General features: G+C 42.6%; 1 protein-coding gene across 1 annotated transcript in view; it reads left to right on the top strand.

The window, feature by feature from the left end:
- Window positions 1-16,252, top strand: part of LOC123764066 (uncharacterized) — a gene marked incomplete in the record, with an annotated part of 50,737 nt that extends 34,485 nt beyond the window's left edge. The window contains 2 exon segments of the mRNA XM_069329874.1: window positions 7,072-7,866; window positions 13,982-16,252. Coding sequence (XP_069185975.1) covers window positions 7,072-7,866; window positions 13,982-14,056 — 870 coding nt within the window.
- Window positions 16,253-16,812: the final 560 nt, after the last annotated feature.

Below are 16,812 nucleotides of genomic sequence, written 5' to 3'. Positions count from 1 at the left end.
GAGGTCACCTCCTCCTGGTTCCCCCGTCCTTTCTGTTTGCTATTGTCCGGCCTCCAATTATTTCTCTCTCCTCTCAGAAACTTTCACAAGGACGAGCTCAAGCACAGTTGTCTGACACACAAACATGTATTACAAACAATAAGACAATAATATAATATTAGCAGGTGATGGTTCTACAAAACCGCAGCATCACACTTCCATATAATCGGTGCTCAGCCCAAAGGTCTCAGCTAGTTGCTCTTCAGCAACCCACAGCGCATCAGTCACCCCCGCCGTCTGGGCTAGACTTTGTACATGTAAACATGATGGTGCCCAACCACTTGGGGTGGACGGTAGAGCGACGGTCTCACTTCATGCAGGTCGGCGTTCAATCGCCGATCGTCCAAGTGGTTGGGCACCATTCCTTTCCCCCGTCCCATCCCATTTCCTTATCCTGACGTCTTCCCAGTACTGCATAGTCGTAATGGTTTAGCGCTTTTCCCTGATAGTTCCCTTCCCTTCCCAACTACTATCAACGCTCTCCCCTTTTATTGCATTAGACATACTACTACATGTATCTATCTATCCATCTCTCAAACATATATAGACGCCCAATCAACCCTCTTTATCTCGTCTGGAAGATCAGCTTCGTATGTTAACCAACAAGTCTCCTCCACAATGATTAATCTTCCTGTGAATCAATACTGGGACCCATCCATCAGTGGGTCCTCGAACAAGTATAATTGTTCTTACAGCTCCTAATGTATCGTTGTTACATCAACTAAGGACAAACCGCGTCCACCATACATAAAACCAGATATTATGTTCCAAACTCTGATCTCCTCTGACTATACTACGCGCTAATTTCCCTTACCATTTCCCTCCCGATTTTTGTATCATCGGCAAATTTGCAAAGTTGCTGCTCAAACCTGATTCTAAATCATTTATATATATTATGAATAACAGAGGTCCCAGAACAGAGCCTTGAGGCACTCAACTTAAAACATAATAAAAAAAAGCACTAACGATGCACTGATTAGTATGATTAACTTAATACATGCAGCTCTTGATAAAAATGAGTTCCCTGTTGGGTTATTTGTTGACCTACGTAAGGCTTTTGACACTGTCAACCACCACAACCTTCTTAAAATACATCATTATGGAGTCAGAGGTCACTCCCTCCAATACCTTTATTCTTACCTTACTGACAGGCTCCAGTATGTTTCTGTGAACGATTCAATTTCTCCCACCCTACCCATCAACATCGGTGTTCCACAGGGCAGTATACTTGGCCCTCTCCTCTTTCTCATCTACATTAATGACCTTCTAAATGCCTCTCAACACCTCAACCCAATTTTATTTGCTGATGACACAACCTTCATTTTCTCCAGTCCTGACCCTCTTGCTCTGAATGTTACAGTGAATACTGAACTAAATAAAGTCCATCTTTGGCTAACTGCCAAATGCGTTCTCTTTGGTGTCTGGATAGTTCTTAATTAAGAACTCTCCAGACACCAAACAGAGCACCTTGGAGGAAACCAACATCGTCTATGCCTTCACATGCCACTTTGGGACTGTCGGCCCCAAAGCTCTCAGTATATAGGCAAGACAACAACATCTCCTTATAGGCGATTAACAATGCACAAACAACAGGGCTCCATCAAGGAGCATATAATCTCCACACACAACCAGACTATCACTAGAGACATCTTAACAAGCAACACAGAAATTATCGACAGATACAATGATAACAGGAGGCTCAACATCAGTGAGGCCCTACACATCAAAAAGTCAAAACCAGCAATCAATAGCCAATTAACACATAATTACATTCTACCCACTTGAAGACCCCGAATCTATTGAAGACTTCTCTATTGAGATGCTCGAGTCTGTTGCCCAGTACATTGCTGCTGGGACACCAGCCTCTTTGAGTCAGAAGTGAAAGCCTGGCTCATCTCCTTCCTCCTTCCCGGCAGGAAAGAAGGCTTTGCTTTCTTATTCGCCCCCTATCTCTGACTATCGTTCCATCCCCTCCCGTTTCGGTGGGAGAGCCCCCTGTTCCTGCTATGGAGGTTTCTTTGGCCCCGGCTTCCCTCTTGGTCGCTGCCCTTGCTGAGGTGCGCTCCCCTCTTCCTGCTGCCCTTGACTGCCCCTCTCGGTTATCTCCTCCTCCGGACCCTGCTCGTCCGCCTCTGGTCTGTCCTCCTGCTCCCTTCCCTCCATCTTTACTCAGTTTACCCATGCCCCCTAACCCTGACTTCGCTGACCCTGATCCCGACCCTGAGCTTCTTTAACGTGCTGTGTTTCTTTTTCACCTTTGTTTCTTCATTGTTCTCTGTTGCTATCCTTTCTCTTTTTGTCGATGTCTATTCTTGAGTGGAACATTCGTGGATATTACGCCAATTTCCTTGACCTCCAACTTCTAATTTCCCAGTTTTTGCCCTTTGTGTCTGTCTCCAGGAGCCGGTGCTTGGTGCTCGTCTTGGTCGCTTCCGTGGCTATTCCTTTCTCCCCCCTCCCCAGCTATTGCTGGGGCCCATAACTCTTCTGCTCTCTTGATTCGCTCTGATGTTCCATTCCTCCCCTTACTTTTTCCATCGCCTCTTCAATGTTCTGCTGACTGTGTCTTTGTGCGTAAATGGTACATGGTTTGTTCCATTTATCTCTCCCTAAATGTCTAGCTTTCTCTTCCCGATCTTAAACACCTATTGGACTCCTTACCGGAGCCTGTGCTCCTGCTGGGTGATTTCATTTGTCGACATACCCTTTGGGGTGATGTTCTGACAAACATCCGAGGTCGCCTTCTCGAGCTGTTCATCCTCTCTTCTTCCCTGTCAATTCTGAATTCTGGTGAGCCCACTCATTTAGACTCTCGGACTCGCACCCTTTCCTGTCTTGATCTTTCTCTTTGCTTGTCATCTCTTTACTTAGATTTCAAGTGGCGAGTTCTTGATGACCTCCATGGCAGGGACCATTTTCCCATCCTTGTTACCTTTTTCTCTTTTCACCCTCCCCTCTCCTTCCCTCAGTGGTGGTTTGCAGAGGCTGACTGGCGCCTCTTTACCCTCCGTGCTACTATCTCCGACCTCTCCATTCTGCTTCTCCCTCACGCCCTCTTCCTTTTTCATGACACCGTCGGAGAACGCGGAAGTGCGTTCCCTGGTGGAATGTGGCCTGTGCTCTGGCTGTCCGCTGCAAGTGTGCAGCCTGGAAGAGACACCGCCGCTGGCAGACGGTTGAGTCTTTTCTTATCTTTTCTTTTGGAAGGCGAGTGCGGTGGCCCGTAACACCATCCATACAGCTAAACGTGCACGTTGGATATCTTATGTATTAGCATTACGTCCGTAACTCCTCTGCCACAGATCTAGAAGCGTATCCACAAGATAGCGGGTAAGTTCGTTCCCAATGTTTCGCCGGTCCTTCACCTCCGTAGTACTCTTATGGTGGACCCGTTACAAGTCGCGACCAAATTGGGTTCCCACTTTTCATCTGTTAGCTCTGGTTCTCATTTTCCTCAATCCTTGCTTTATCGTAAGCCTATTCATGAATCCCGACCTTTAGATTTCTGTACCCATCTCAGCCTTCCCTGTAACGATCCCTTCTCTCTCTCTGAGCTTCAGTCTGCCCAGGCCCTCTGCGGTTCTACAGCGGCGGGCTCCCTTGTGGTTGTCGTTGACTCTCGTAATGCCGTCATAGCTCTAGGTTCCTTTAATCCTGGCCATCCGGTGGTCGTCGAGATTCAACATTGGCTGTTTCTTATCTCTTGAAAATTTAAATCCGTAGAGTTTTGCTGGGTTTCCAGCCATATTGGTGCTTCATTAAATGAGCGTGCGGATGCTGCCGCTAGAGAAGATATCCGCTCTTGTCCCATCTCCCGTAAAGGTATTCCTTATTCCGACTTTTGCTCGGTTATTCATTCCTCCATCCTTGCCCGTTGTCAGGGTTGTTGGTCTTCTGTAGTTGGTAACAAGCTGCGTACTCTTGAGGGTAGTGTGTCCCCGTGGCCTTCCTCCTACCACCGTAACCGGCGGTGGGAAACGGTTCTAGCAAGGTTGCGGATTGGCCATACTCGCTTAACTCACGGTCACTTAATGGAGCGCCGCCCTGCTCCTTATTGTCCAAATTGCATTGTCCCCTCTTACAGTTGTGCATATCCTTGTTGAATGTCCTGACTTCCAGAACGAGCGTGTGTCTTGCTTTCCGACCGTCCCTCGCGGTCACTTATTCCTCGATAGAATTCTTGGTGAATCGGTTACTTTGATATCGTTCGCCTTATGCGTTTCTGTTCTTGTATTGACATCCTTAATGATATTTAGCGCCCTCTGATTATCACACACACTAACATGATGCATCTAATGAACTGCCCACAAGGGCAGTGACGAGGATTCGAACCTGCGTCTGGGAACATCCCAGACGTAGATTCCCAGACTGATTATTTTGGTTTATAGAAGCATCCCAGACTGATTATTTTGCGCACTTGATGGTGCTTCAAAGCTTTACCGGTTTGGTGCCTTCTTTTGATAATTACTTATTTGCATGAACCCCAAGTCGATTATATCAGAAAGAGCTCCTTTCATAAAGGGTTCAAACCTTAGACTGACAGGTGTAATGAAAACATTGACAACTATATGTCAGTGTGTTATAGTCTCTGTATATAGATTTCATCACACCTGTCAGTCTAAGGTTTGACCCTTTCACGAGAGGAGCTTTCTGATATAATCAGCTTGCGGTTCATGCAAGTTACTGTCAAAACATCCATGTACACAAATACATATCAATAATCTTTTTATATCACAAGTGATTCAACAAGAGGCTCACATCAGTAAAATACAAGGCACTTTACGTCTATGGTGAGTCACACAGTTACTAGTCTTGCTCCACACCCACCCAACTGGGCGGCAGCTTTACAGTCATGTGCTCCACACCCACCCAACTGGGCGGCAGCTTTACAGTCATGTGCTCCACACCCACCCAACTGGGCGGCAGCTTTACAGTCATGTGCTCCACACCCACCCAACTGGGCGGCAGCTTTACAGTCATGGGCAGGCTGCACCTACAGTAAGCAAATTTTGGATAATTTGCTAAGATTCCTGGTAATATATCATTATGAATGAAGGGATAGCTTTTCACCAGGTTTTACCTGATTATAAAATCAGACAGTGAGCATTTTTGTTCGTATTGGTTGGTTAATGCTCCGCCAAGGCTCTGGTACAACCTTCAGCCAACACTTTAAAATTATCATCATGGAAGATTTAATTTATTTATTTAAAGTATGTGTATGTATATATATATACGTATGTATATATATATATATATATATATATATATATATATATATATATATATATATATATATATATATATATATTAGTATATTTTGGTAGCAGTCTTTCCTGTAGACATATATTATTAAATATGACCGAAAAAGTAAGATTAATAATTCTAACACGAATTTTCTCAATTTTTCGTACATTACGCTTCACTGTTGGAGGTAAATCAAAAATTAATTCTCCAAAATTCATTTTTATTTCTAGTCTGACGCGACACGGGCGCGTTTCGTAAAACTTATTACATTTTCAAAGACTTTAGTTCACAAATACACAACTGAATAGAACTTACGTATTTCCGATTTTATATCTACATTTGAGTGAGGTGGGAGGGGTGATGTGGCATTAACACAAGACAGAACAAGAGGGAATATTAATAGGGTATTAAAAGTATCAACACAAGACAGAACACAAACAATGGGTATTGAATAGAAGTGTTTGTAGAAAGCCTATTGGTCCATATTTCTTGATGCTTCTATATTGGAGCGGAGTCTTGAGGTGGGTAGAATATAGTTGTGCAATAATTGGCTGTTGATTGCTGGTGTTGACTTCTTGATGTGTAGTGCCTCGCAAACGTCAAGCCGCCTGCTATCGCTGTATCTATCGATGATTTCTGTGTTGTTTACTAGGATTTCTCTGGCGATGGTTTGGTTGTGGGAAGAGATTATATGTTCCTTAATGGAGCCCTGTTGCTTATGCATCGTTAAACGCCTAGAAAGAGATGTTGTTGTCTTGCCTATATACTGGGTTTTTTGGAGCTTACAGTCCCCAAGTGGGCATTTGAAGGCATAGACAACGTTAGTCTCTTTTAAAGCGTTCTGTTTTGTGTCTGGAGAGTTTCTCATGAGTAGGCTGGCCGTTTTTCTGGTTTTATAGTAAATCGTCAGTTGTATCCTCTGATTTTTGTCTGTAGGGATAACGTTTCTATTAACAATATCTTTCAGGACCCTTTCCTCCGTTTTATGAGCTGTGGAAAAGAAGTTCCTGTAAAATAGTCTAATAGGGGGTATAGGTGTTGTGTTAGTTGTCTCTTCAGAGGTTGCATGGCTTTTCACTTTCCTTCTTATGAAGTCTTCGTCGAAGACTTCATAAGACTTTAAAAGAGACTGACTTTGATTCTACTTTGCTCTGATGAAGGCGAATTAGCCGAAAACGCGTTAAGCATTTTCTATTTTTCATATGTGGTTATTCTGCATACTTGGATCAGTGTTTTTGTGATCATTGTTGCATATATATATATATATATATATATATATATATATATATATATATATATATATATATATATATATATATATATATACATATATATATATATATATATATATATATATATATATATATATATATATATATATATATATATATACATATATATATATATATATATATATATATATATATATATATATATATATATATATACATATATATATATATATATATATATATATATATATATATATATATATATATATATATATATATATATATATATATATGTACATGTATGCATGAGAATGTGTACATGTATATATAACATTAATAATTTTGTAACTAGCGTCAAAAATTGTTATTTGCTTAGCTAAACAAACTAGAGGGTTCAGTTCCTGAACCGATTATGTGCCTGTGTAATCCTTTACACCACCGCCCACGGGATGGGTATGGGGTGCATAACAAAGAAAGAAATTGAAATTGAATTATTTAAAGAAAGATTATCAAAGCAGATATTAAAAGGTGAATTAATATCCTCCATTTTTTTCAGAGATTCAACCAAAATATGCTGCCGCCGGAGATGACTAAGCCAGACACAGAAAACAAAGAGTTGCACCTTCAGATGACGAAGCCAGCCACGGAGCGTGAAGAACTACAGCCTGAGATAACGAAGCCAGACTTGGAGAGCGAAGGACCGCAGCTTGAAATGCTCAACCCAGACACGGACAGCGAGGGGCTGCAGCCTAGGATGACAAAGCCAGACCCGGAGAGTGAAGGGATGCATCCAGAGATGACGAAACTTGATATGGAGATGACTAAGCCAGAAATGACGAAGCCAGAAACGACTAACGAATGGTTGCCGGTAGTGTCACCAATAACGAGTGCACTTGATCCAGCAACCACGAGTGCGATGCACCCAGCGACGATGATGCCACCAACGACGATGATGCCGGGAATGATGCACCCGACGACGTTGCACCCAGCGACATTGATGCCAGCTACGGTGCAGTCAGAGGCAGTAGAATCGGAGAACACGGCTGTGGAGGCGGAGTCTATCACAGACCAGAACCTCATAGAGCCTGTCACAGACCAGAACCTCATAGAGCCTGTCACAGACCAGAGCCTCATGGAGTCTGTCACAGACCAGAGCCTCATGGAGTCTGTCACAGACCAGAGCCTTATGGAGCCTGTCACAGATCAGAGCTTCATGGAGCTTGCCACAGACCAGAGCTTCTTGGAGCCTGTCACAGACCAAAGCGTCGTGGAACCTGCTGAGGTTGAAACCGCTACGGAGGACTTACCCGACCACGTGTTCCAAGTGGAACCTGTTACTAAAGGAGAGGAGGTAGGTACTGCTACTTACCCCCTCACATCCTCCCACCTCCCCCACCCCCCACTCCCCCCAAAAAAATATATAAAAAAGATGCAATAAGCTTTACTCTATATCTATAAATTAAAATGTCTGTCCGAGGTTCAGGCCAGACGCTTGGGGTTAATCTCACTCAATTTTGCACCCTGATCCCTGTGAGGTACGTGCTCATCATGGTTGGGTCTGGGTTGGCACCAAAAACTTAATGCCAATTGACGTAGTGCCAATGGAAGCACAACGAGGATTTATGACACATCAACTTTGTATTATTTTCTTCTTTTCTGCCGTCATTGTGTTTTTTTCTTTTCGGAATATAAAACATTATGCACTCTTGTTAAAAAAAATCAATCAATCATATTTTGCCTGTAAATAGCTTAACTACCCAAGCAATCTTGGTGACATTGGTGGTGGGTGAAGGCCCAGTGCTCGTGGGCGCCACACATTGCAGCCTGTTGGTAGGAGTGGGCGGGAATCTTCCCGCCCACTCAAGAAAGAGTCTTCCACGCAGAGAACGTGCTCTATGATCTTTGGTGGGGGTTTGTTTATCATGTTTATTTATTTATGTATTTATTTATTTATTTATTTATTTATTTATTTATTTATTTATTTATTTATTTATTTATTTATTTATTTATATACAAGAAGATACATTGGGTTTATGAGGGGGTACAGAGCATTGAAGTTTTACATTTTTGTAAAGCCACTAGCACGCATAGCGTTTCGGGCAGATCCTTAATCTAATATATGATTTTAAGAAGGTAAGTTCTAGCAATATTTAAAAATGTTTACAGGTACATTGTAAGAAAGTATGAAAATACATTGTAAGAAAGTATAAAAATGCATTGTAAGGAAGTATAAAAAAATACATTAAATCATATAATCAAATACAGAAATCACAATAGCGTGATACATCAAATGATGATACAAATCCACAAGGACCATGATGAGGGTTCGAACCTACGTTCGGAATGATCCCAGACGCGCCTTAGTCAATTGCGCCATGACATGGTAAAAGAAAACTATGTCAGAAAACCATTCTTTAAACATGTCGTGGCGCAATCGACTAAGGCGCGTCTGGGATCATCCCTGACTTAGGTTCGAACCCTCATCACGGCCCTTGTGGATTTGTTAAAAAAATACATTGTATAAGAAAATTAAGAGGATTAGGTACATTAGAGGATTAGTAGGTACACTAAATTAAATTTAAGGATTATCCACAAGTATATTGTAGCATAATTTGAGGATTATTGCAAGGTATAATGCAGTAAACTCTGTGTACAGCATGATATAAGATAACAGCAATGAGCACAATGGTAAAGTTGTATGGCATAGGTACATATTGGGGAATTGGGTAGCACTAGAAACAGTGCGATGTTAGACGTGTGGGGCTCTTGTAAAGCAATTATATTAATGTTGTTGCTGGCAACATGTGCAATTAAGTCATCCAGTCTTCTGTTGATGCTACAAATGTTCCAAATGAGAAACCTAATTTTCCTTGTGTCAGCAGCAGCCATTGTGGCAGTGTTGTTTCTCCGTGGGACTGGTGGTCGCACTGGTGTGCTTGTCCCATCACAATGTGTTAATAAGTGGCTGTACGACATAAATAGCCGCACCAACTTAGTGTTTGGTCTCTTCAGTAGCGCCTGCTGATGTCATCAGGCTCTTGATCATTGAAGAACTCGGAATGGTGTGTAAGTGAATGTTCTCTGCAAGTTCTCTGTGCTCGCAAGGCTGCCAACTTTGCTTCAAGTGTTGTCCCAGCCTATTGTGTGTTGTCAGGGGCATTGCTGGTACTGTTCCCACTTTGGCACGGATCCCCAGTACTAGAGCTCGTATCAGTATACGCTTGTCGCGTCTCCGATAAGAGGAAATGGTGTTTCAGCTAAGTACCCCTTAAGGGGTTTTTAAGCCTTTATTGAATGTGTTAATAAACAGATTAGTATCAGAGGTGTATCCTCCAGGGGTCACGACGACACTTACGCATTCTTACTCAAAGAATCTCTGTAACAAAAATCATATTTCTCTTAACATTCTTAGAACAGCCTGTCATAAGCTGGGTTTAGTTATAAATGCAGAACAAACTAATTTGAGTGTAGAAAACGAAGCAATAAGAAACGATGAAATATCTAAATGACCAAGAAGTGAGCCGTGTTGAGAAGCGCAAGTGTGCGGGCGCGCAGGTCGGGTACACGCGCGCCTGGGTAAGAATGCTCCAGGCGGCAGCCTATCTTCTTGAGGTTATCTTGAGATGATTTTGGGGCTTTTTAGTGTCCCCGCGGCCCGGTCCTAGACCAGGCCTCCACCCCCAGGAAGCAGCCCGTGACAGCTGACTAACACCCAGGTACCTATTTACTGCTAGGAAATAGGGGCATTCAGTGTGAAAGAAACTTTGCCCATTTGTTTCTGCCTCGTGCGGGAATCGAACCCGCGCCACAGAATTACGAGTCCTGCGCGCTATCCACCAGGCTATGAGGCCCCCTCCTCCTACGAGGCCATAACAAGACCCATTGCACTACCTTTGAACTTGCACTACCTTGAACATTCACTCAAGAGTCAGAGAGAGAGAAAGACCTGGGGGTTGATATCACGCCAGACCTGTCCCCTGAAGCTCATATCAAGAGGATAACATCAGCGGCATATGCCAGGTTGGCTAACACAAGAACGGCCTTTAGAAACTTGTGTAAGGAATCTTTCAGAACTTTGTATACCACATATGTCAAACCAATCCTGGAGTATGCAGCTCCAGCATGGAGTCCATATCTAGTCAAGCATAAGACTAAACTGGAAAAGGTTCAAAGGTTTGCCAACAGACTAGTACCCGAACTGAGGGGTATGAGCTACGAGGAGAGACTACGAGAATTAAACCTCACATCACTGGGAGACAAGAGTTAGAGGGGACATGATCACCACATGCAAGATTCTCAGAGGAATTGATAGTGTAGATAAAGACAGGCTATTTACCACAAGGGGCACACTCACTAGGGGACACAGGTGGATATTGAGTGCCCAAATGAGCCATAGAGACGTTAGAAAGTTTTTTTCAGTGTCAGAGTAGTAGACAAATAGAATGCATTAGGAAGTGATTTGGTGGAGGCTGACTCCATACACAGCTTCAAGTGTAGATATGATAGAGCCCAATAGGCTCAGGAACCTGTACATCAGTTGATTGACAGTTGAGAGGCGGGACCAAAGAGCCACAGCTCAACCCCCGCAAGCACAATTAGGTGAGTACCTAAATCAACATTTACTCTATGCACAATACCCCACATTATCAGGGGTAAGACCTACAAATGCAATACTATATAGGTACTACAGCCTCTGAAGGCAGACATTCACTTGGATTTTTCCCCCATAACCCCAGTACACATTAAACTTCTCTAGCAGTAGTTAGGAGGTACAACACATATTATTGTTGTTGTGTTGTTTTAAATTCAGCCACTGGAACAAAATTTCCATGTAGCACGGGCTGTGGTGAGCCTATAAGTGGAGGCTCTTTGGAGCCACTATCAGTATCAATAGCTGATACTGGAGATGTGGGGATAAGGTCCGTGGACGCGTCAATCCAATCCAAGACCTTATAGTTGGTCAGACCGGTGAATTGATGGGGTACACATGTTGCTCACAGCTGAGTGCTACAGGAGTCAGCAGGACTGTTGGCGGACTGGCCGGTCTAGAGGGAGATGTCTGGGTGTTACAAGAAGATTGGTTTCCCAGTTCCCTGATGTTGGTAGCCTGGTCGAATTTTCTTCTTCAAGGTGTAGTAGCAGAAGTGGTTGAGGCGTTTGAGGGACGACCATGCAAAGGATCCGTTCTGCTTCCCTGCACTTATATTCTCTGTAGTCATTGTGGATTATGGAGTTATGCTGTCTGTCCTTGGAAAGTGCGCTGCCATGTCGAATATACCGGGAAGAGGCAGCATGGGAGCCTGTCAGTCTGGTTGGTGCCGGTGCGGGATCTGGAGGGGAAGATGGTGCCTGGGCGGTCATATGAGGAGCGGGAAGGCCGGTGACATCGACTGAATCATCGGAGTCGGTCCAGTCATTGTGGTCGGCTTCCTAGGTTTCGTGTTTGGAGTCGGTCGAGTCTTCGGAGTTAGCCTCGTCGTCCTAGTCAGCTGTCACTTCAGTAGGACAAGGTCGGGGACTGTAGTCTCTTTGGCCGACCGGTGAGAGCTCCTTCGGGGTCGGCTCAGGGGTCCCGAGGGCAGACCCTCCCTAGTTGTGGAGGGTCCGGTAGTAGTTGTGGAAGCTGGAAGAATGGCATCGGGTACAGCAACTGTCGGAAGTCCATTCGCGACGAGCAGACTGTTGATAACGTGGATGTAGCGGGTATGTCGTTGTCCGCCATTTTGTCGGCGAGGTGAAGGAGGACGGGTAAAAGGGTGATCTTGGTGGCTGCAGGCTGGGCCAGTGGAGGTGTGGTCAGAGGTAGTGCGGTCGGCTGGGTGCGGCGTCCCCAGAGGCCAGGCGGTGGTGAGAGAATCACATGTGTGTTCCCGGAATTCCCGGGTTTCCGGGTAAGATCGGGAATTCCAACAGGAGTAAATTAGCTGATGTAGTTTTGGTCGATCCCGCTACTGCTGTCAGCGTCGGGTCCTGGTCGTTGATGCTGGCGAGGATGTCGTCGTCGTCGTCGTCGCAGTCGGTGATCCATTTGCTGATATTCCTGGCGAACACGGTCCTGTCCACCAGATAACGTCTTGGTCGCGTGAGGGTGAGGCCGGAGTCTTGCAGGGTGGTCGTGGCGATGGTGGTGAATATCTTCTCAAAGTCCGAATCACTGGAAAAGAGCGAGTGAACACCCTCTCTTGTCTCTAGGATGTCGGCCGGTGAGACGTAAAATCTCGGCGGTGGAGAGAGCGAGGTTCTCCTGGAGGTAAACCTAGACCCTATGCATTATGGTGGAGGTGGGCCCTGGACCACAGGAGCATGGGTCGGCAGCATCCCTAAACATGCTAAACATAAACTCACTCCACACATTCTCTTGTGCCATTTATGTGTACAAAACCTTGTTCCAAGATGCAAACCCTGATCTGAAACTCTTCTTGGACAGATGCAATAGAACCCATAATCACTACACCAGAAATAAATACCTCTTTGATATCCCCAGTCAGATTTAATCTGCGTAAACTCTATGCAAATAAAGGGACCTAGTCTATGGAACTCACTCCCTAACGCATTAAAAACCTATCCAACTTACCCCTTATTCAAAAGTAACACCAAAACCTACCTAATTTCATCCTCAGTTTTCTTCCTAGTAGTCACGTAGCTTTGCATTTTTTTATTGATCTGTGTTTCTTAACTCCTTCAGGTTTCTTCTTAGCACCCTGTCTATTTTTTTTTTACTCACCTGTGAGGTTTGGGGATATGTATACTTGGTTGTACCCTCCTAGATCTTAGAGTACGCGGGCCCTGCTTACTATCAACCTTTTTGTGCTCAATATTTGCAATGGTTATTAGTACTATGCTTCAGGCCTACCTATCCTCTCAACCTTTGATCTATTTAATTCCTCCACCTTGTTTAACAGTTTCTCTATTATTTTCTCAATGAATTCTTGGTTATTCTTGTCTTCTTTTCACGCAAAGTTTCTTATAATTAGATTTTTCATCTTTGTCTATCCCTTGTTTCTGCATCCCTCTCCTGAGCATCTGCATCAATTTCTTGAACTCCGCCTTCATTCACTGAGTTCCCTCCGACGGACAAATCAGGATTAGTATTGAGAAATAAGGCTTTATAAGTGTAAATAACACAATAGAATGGCTGGAGACAGAATTTGTTTTAGTTCTGATAGCTATTTTTTGCTGCGTGATGATGTGTTTAGTGTTAGTTTCCGGTGATTTGAGCCCCATGCCCAGATATCGTAGGTTAGATAGGGAAAGATCAAGAATGGGATGTGAGAAGAGCAGGAGGGAATAGAATGCCTGATTTCTGAAAGTATTTTGTGAAGACTTCTATACACTCACGTACTCAAAAGAATAAAAACATATGGAATGAGGCGGTCGGCCTACCCTCATGCCAGGATAATAATATGAATAACTTAAATAATGACACATGCAGCAAGATTCACTCTCATCATTTTCCCTCACAACAGGCGGTGACGGAGACGCTGATGGAGGAGGAAGCGACGGACTACCTGAATTATACAGAGGATAACGAGACCTTCTGAGCCTGCATGATTCATCTATGGGAGGGGCTGGTAGTCCAGCAGGCTCCTAGTCCTACCCCGGAGGAAGACTGGCGGCCTTACCATTCCCTGGTGCAACACAGAGAGGGACGGCTGGAGGACTTCTCACCCCCTGGTGCCATCCGCCCCTAGGGACGGCTGGAGGACTTCTCACCCCCTGGTGCCACCCCTGAGGAATATAAGAGCAGACGCACCCCCCTTTCCGCGACTTGTGAGATCACTAACTCCCTAGCACCTCACCGCTGACTCCCCCACTCGCCCCGCTTTATAGTGTCACTATAAAACAAAGTCGTTTCAGTAGGTTGCTTATGAGGAAATTGTCACAGAAGCGGATATGTATAGTATAAAATTGTCATTGAAGTGATTATATGTATAGTATAAAAGTGGAATGTAAACAGTAGCCGAGAATTCTACATGAGTAAAGTTTTCTGAAAGATAAATAAAAAATCAAATTAATAAAACTTTCAAATTTAAAACTCAAATAATTTCAGATATGAACTTGAGTAAAGTAAAGAGTGTGTGAGGAACCAGTGGCAGTGTCTCACAGTGTTCCTGGGAGCACTCGCTTGTGTTTGGTCCAGCGTCCTCAGGCGGGCCACCGGCCGCCCCGATATACAAATACCTTCATTCCACTGTGTGTTTATGTTCAAGCCTCTTCACCTTTCTATCATACCCATTATTAACTTTGTACGGAGTCCGTTTTCACCATTTCTCAGCGCATCTTATTTGATGCAGAGGATACAATTAAATAATAACCCTGTGATTGATGTGGGTCCTCAGATTTCACACATGAATTTACCTTCTTTTGTGTCCTATCAGTTACCATGAGAATTTGGTACGTGATAATCATGTCTGTTCATACTCCTCTTTCTTCGTGGCATGAGTTTTAAGTTTTTTAGTCATTCCTCACAAATAATCTCTGTCATCAGTAATTTTAAACAAAAACAAAACACACTCAGAAAAAATTGTTAAAAAAGTAAACTAGTAGTTGTATCTTGGCCTAAAAAGCTCAAGACACAAATACCAGTTTGCAGCCCACTTGCTGCCACAGTCAACCAATAAGAATGCAGGGAAATATTACCCATTCCCTCAGACTGATAACCACTTCACCACTCTTAATACCCACATACAATATATGCCCATTTGTATTCGTCCCTCTGTCTCTGAAGATGCTTAGGAGTGCTTTAGCGTAATGTACAATTTAACAATTCACATCAGAAGCATTGAAAGTTAATCTTCCACATTTTCTCACAAATGAAGAAGATAAGAAATACTGTTCTCTACTGCCTGAGACAGGAAGCCTCTTTCGATTAATTTTGTTTTCTCGGGTCATCTTCCACAACATTTATCTTCTCCTCAACCAGTTGCCCGCAAGCCAATCATGCATCTGATATATATATATATATATATATATATATATATATATATATATATATATATATATATATATATATATATATATATATATATATATATATATATATATATATGTCGTACCTAGTAGCCAGAACTCACTTCTCAGCCTACTATTCAAGGCCCGATTTGCCTAATAAGCCAAGTTTTCCTGAATTAATATATTTACTATAATTTTTTTCTTATGAAATGATAAAGCTACCCATTTCACTATGTATGAGGTCAATTTTTTTTTATTGGAGTTAAAATTAACGTAGATATATGACCGAACCTAACCAACCCTACCTAACCTAACCTATATATATAGGTAAGGTTAGGTTAGGTAGCCAAAAAAAGCTAGGTTAGGTTAGGTTAGGTAGGTTAGGTAGACGAAAAAACATTAATTCACTGGCTACTAGGTACGACATATATATATATATATATATATATATATATATATATATATATATATATATATACATATATATATATATATATATATATATATATATATATATATATATATATATATATATATATATATAAACAGTGATTGCTCCAATGTATAACAATGATGCATAAAACCAAATATAAGTCACATTTAATTTGTTGTTGGTTATTCCTCCCTGGGTCTTGATATATAAAAATGTTCGTTGGAAAACAAAAGAAAACCTTATTGAAAATAAATTGAAATGGCCCATCCTCCACCCATGTTACTATGCTCATCTTGTATGTAATTTTTATATTAATAATTTAATGTTTTTCAATATAATAATAAAATACGGCGATGTTGTTTTACTTTAGAGAACCCTTAAAGCATGTACAGATATATAGAGTTGCCTTTTTTGGCTGTGGTGAGCCTGATGGTCAACACAATAATGTGCTCTACTTACCAATCTTCAACAGATTTTCTTATATTCTACCTGTTAACATTTCAGAATTTTGCTAAAAATTACCTACTTAAAATTTTCTGTTAGATTAGGGACCTGCCCGAAACGTTATGCGTGTTAGTGGCTTTACAAAAATGTAAAAATATCAATGCTATGTACTCTCATTAATCCAATGTACTTCGTGTATATATAAATAGGGTAGGCAAAAAGAATCCATCAGGACAAAACCAGCGGAAAATTCGCCTGAAGCTGACTTGCCAGTCCATGAAATCGTATCTTGTCCGGACAGCTGCATCCCAACGGATGGGAATATACATCAACGAGTGCTTGACTAGAAAAAGACAGCAACTCCTCTACCGCCTGCGGCAAATCCGTCATCAAAACCCAGATGCAATTCATCAGTGCTTCGTTAGAGATGGCTTGATTAAAGTGAGAAAGACTTCAGTAGGTAAAATG

This window comes from Procambarus clarkii, chromosome 23 (genome assembly GCF_040958095.1).
Source record: "Procambarus clarkii isolate CNS0578487 chromosome 23, FALCON_Pclarkii_2.0, whole genome shotgun sequence".
NCBI lineage: Eukaryota > Metazoa > Arthropoda > Malacostraca > Decapoda > Cambaridae > Procambarus > Procambarus clarkii.
Note: the sequence above shows the minus strand (reverse complement) of the source record. Positions and strands in the feature narration are given on the sequence as shown.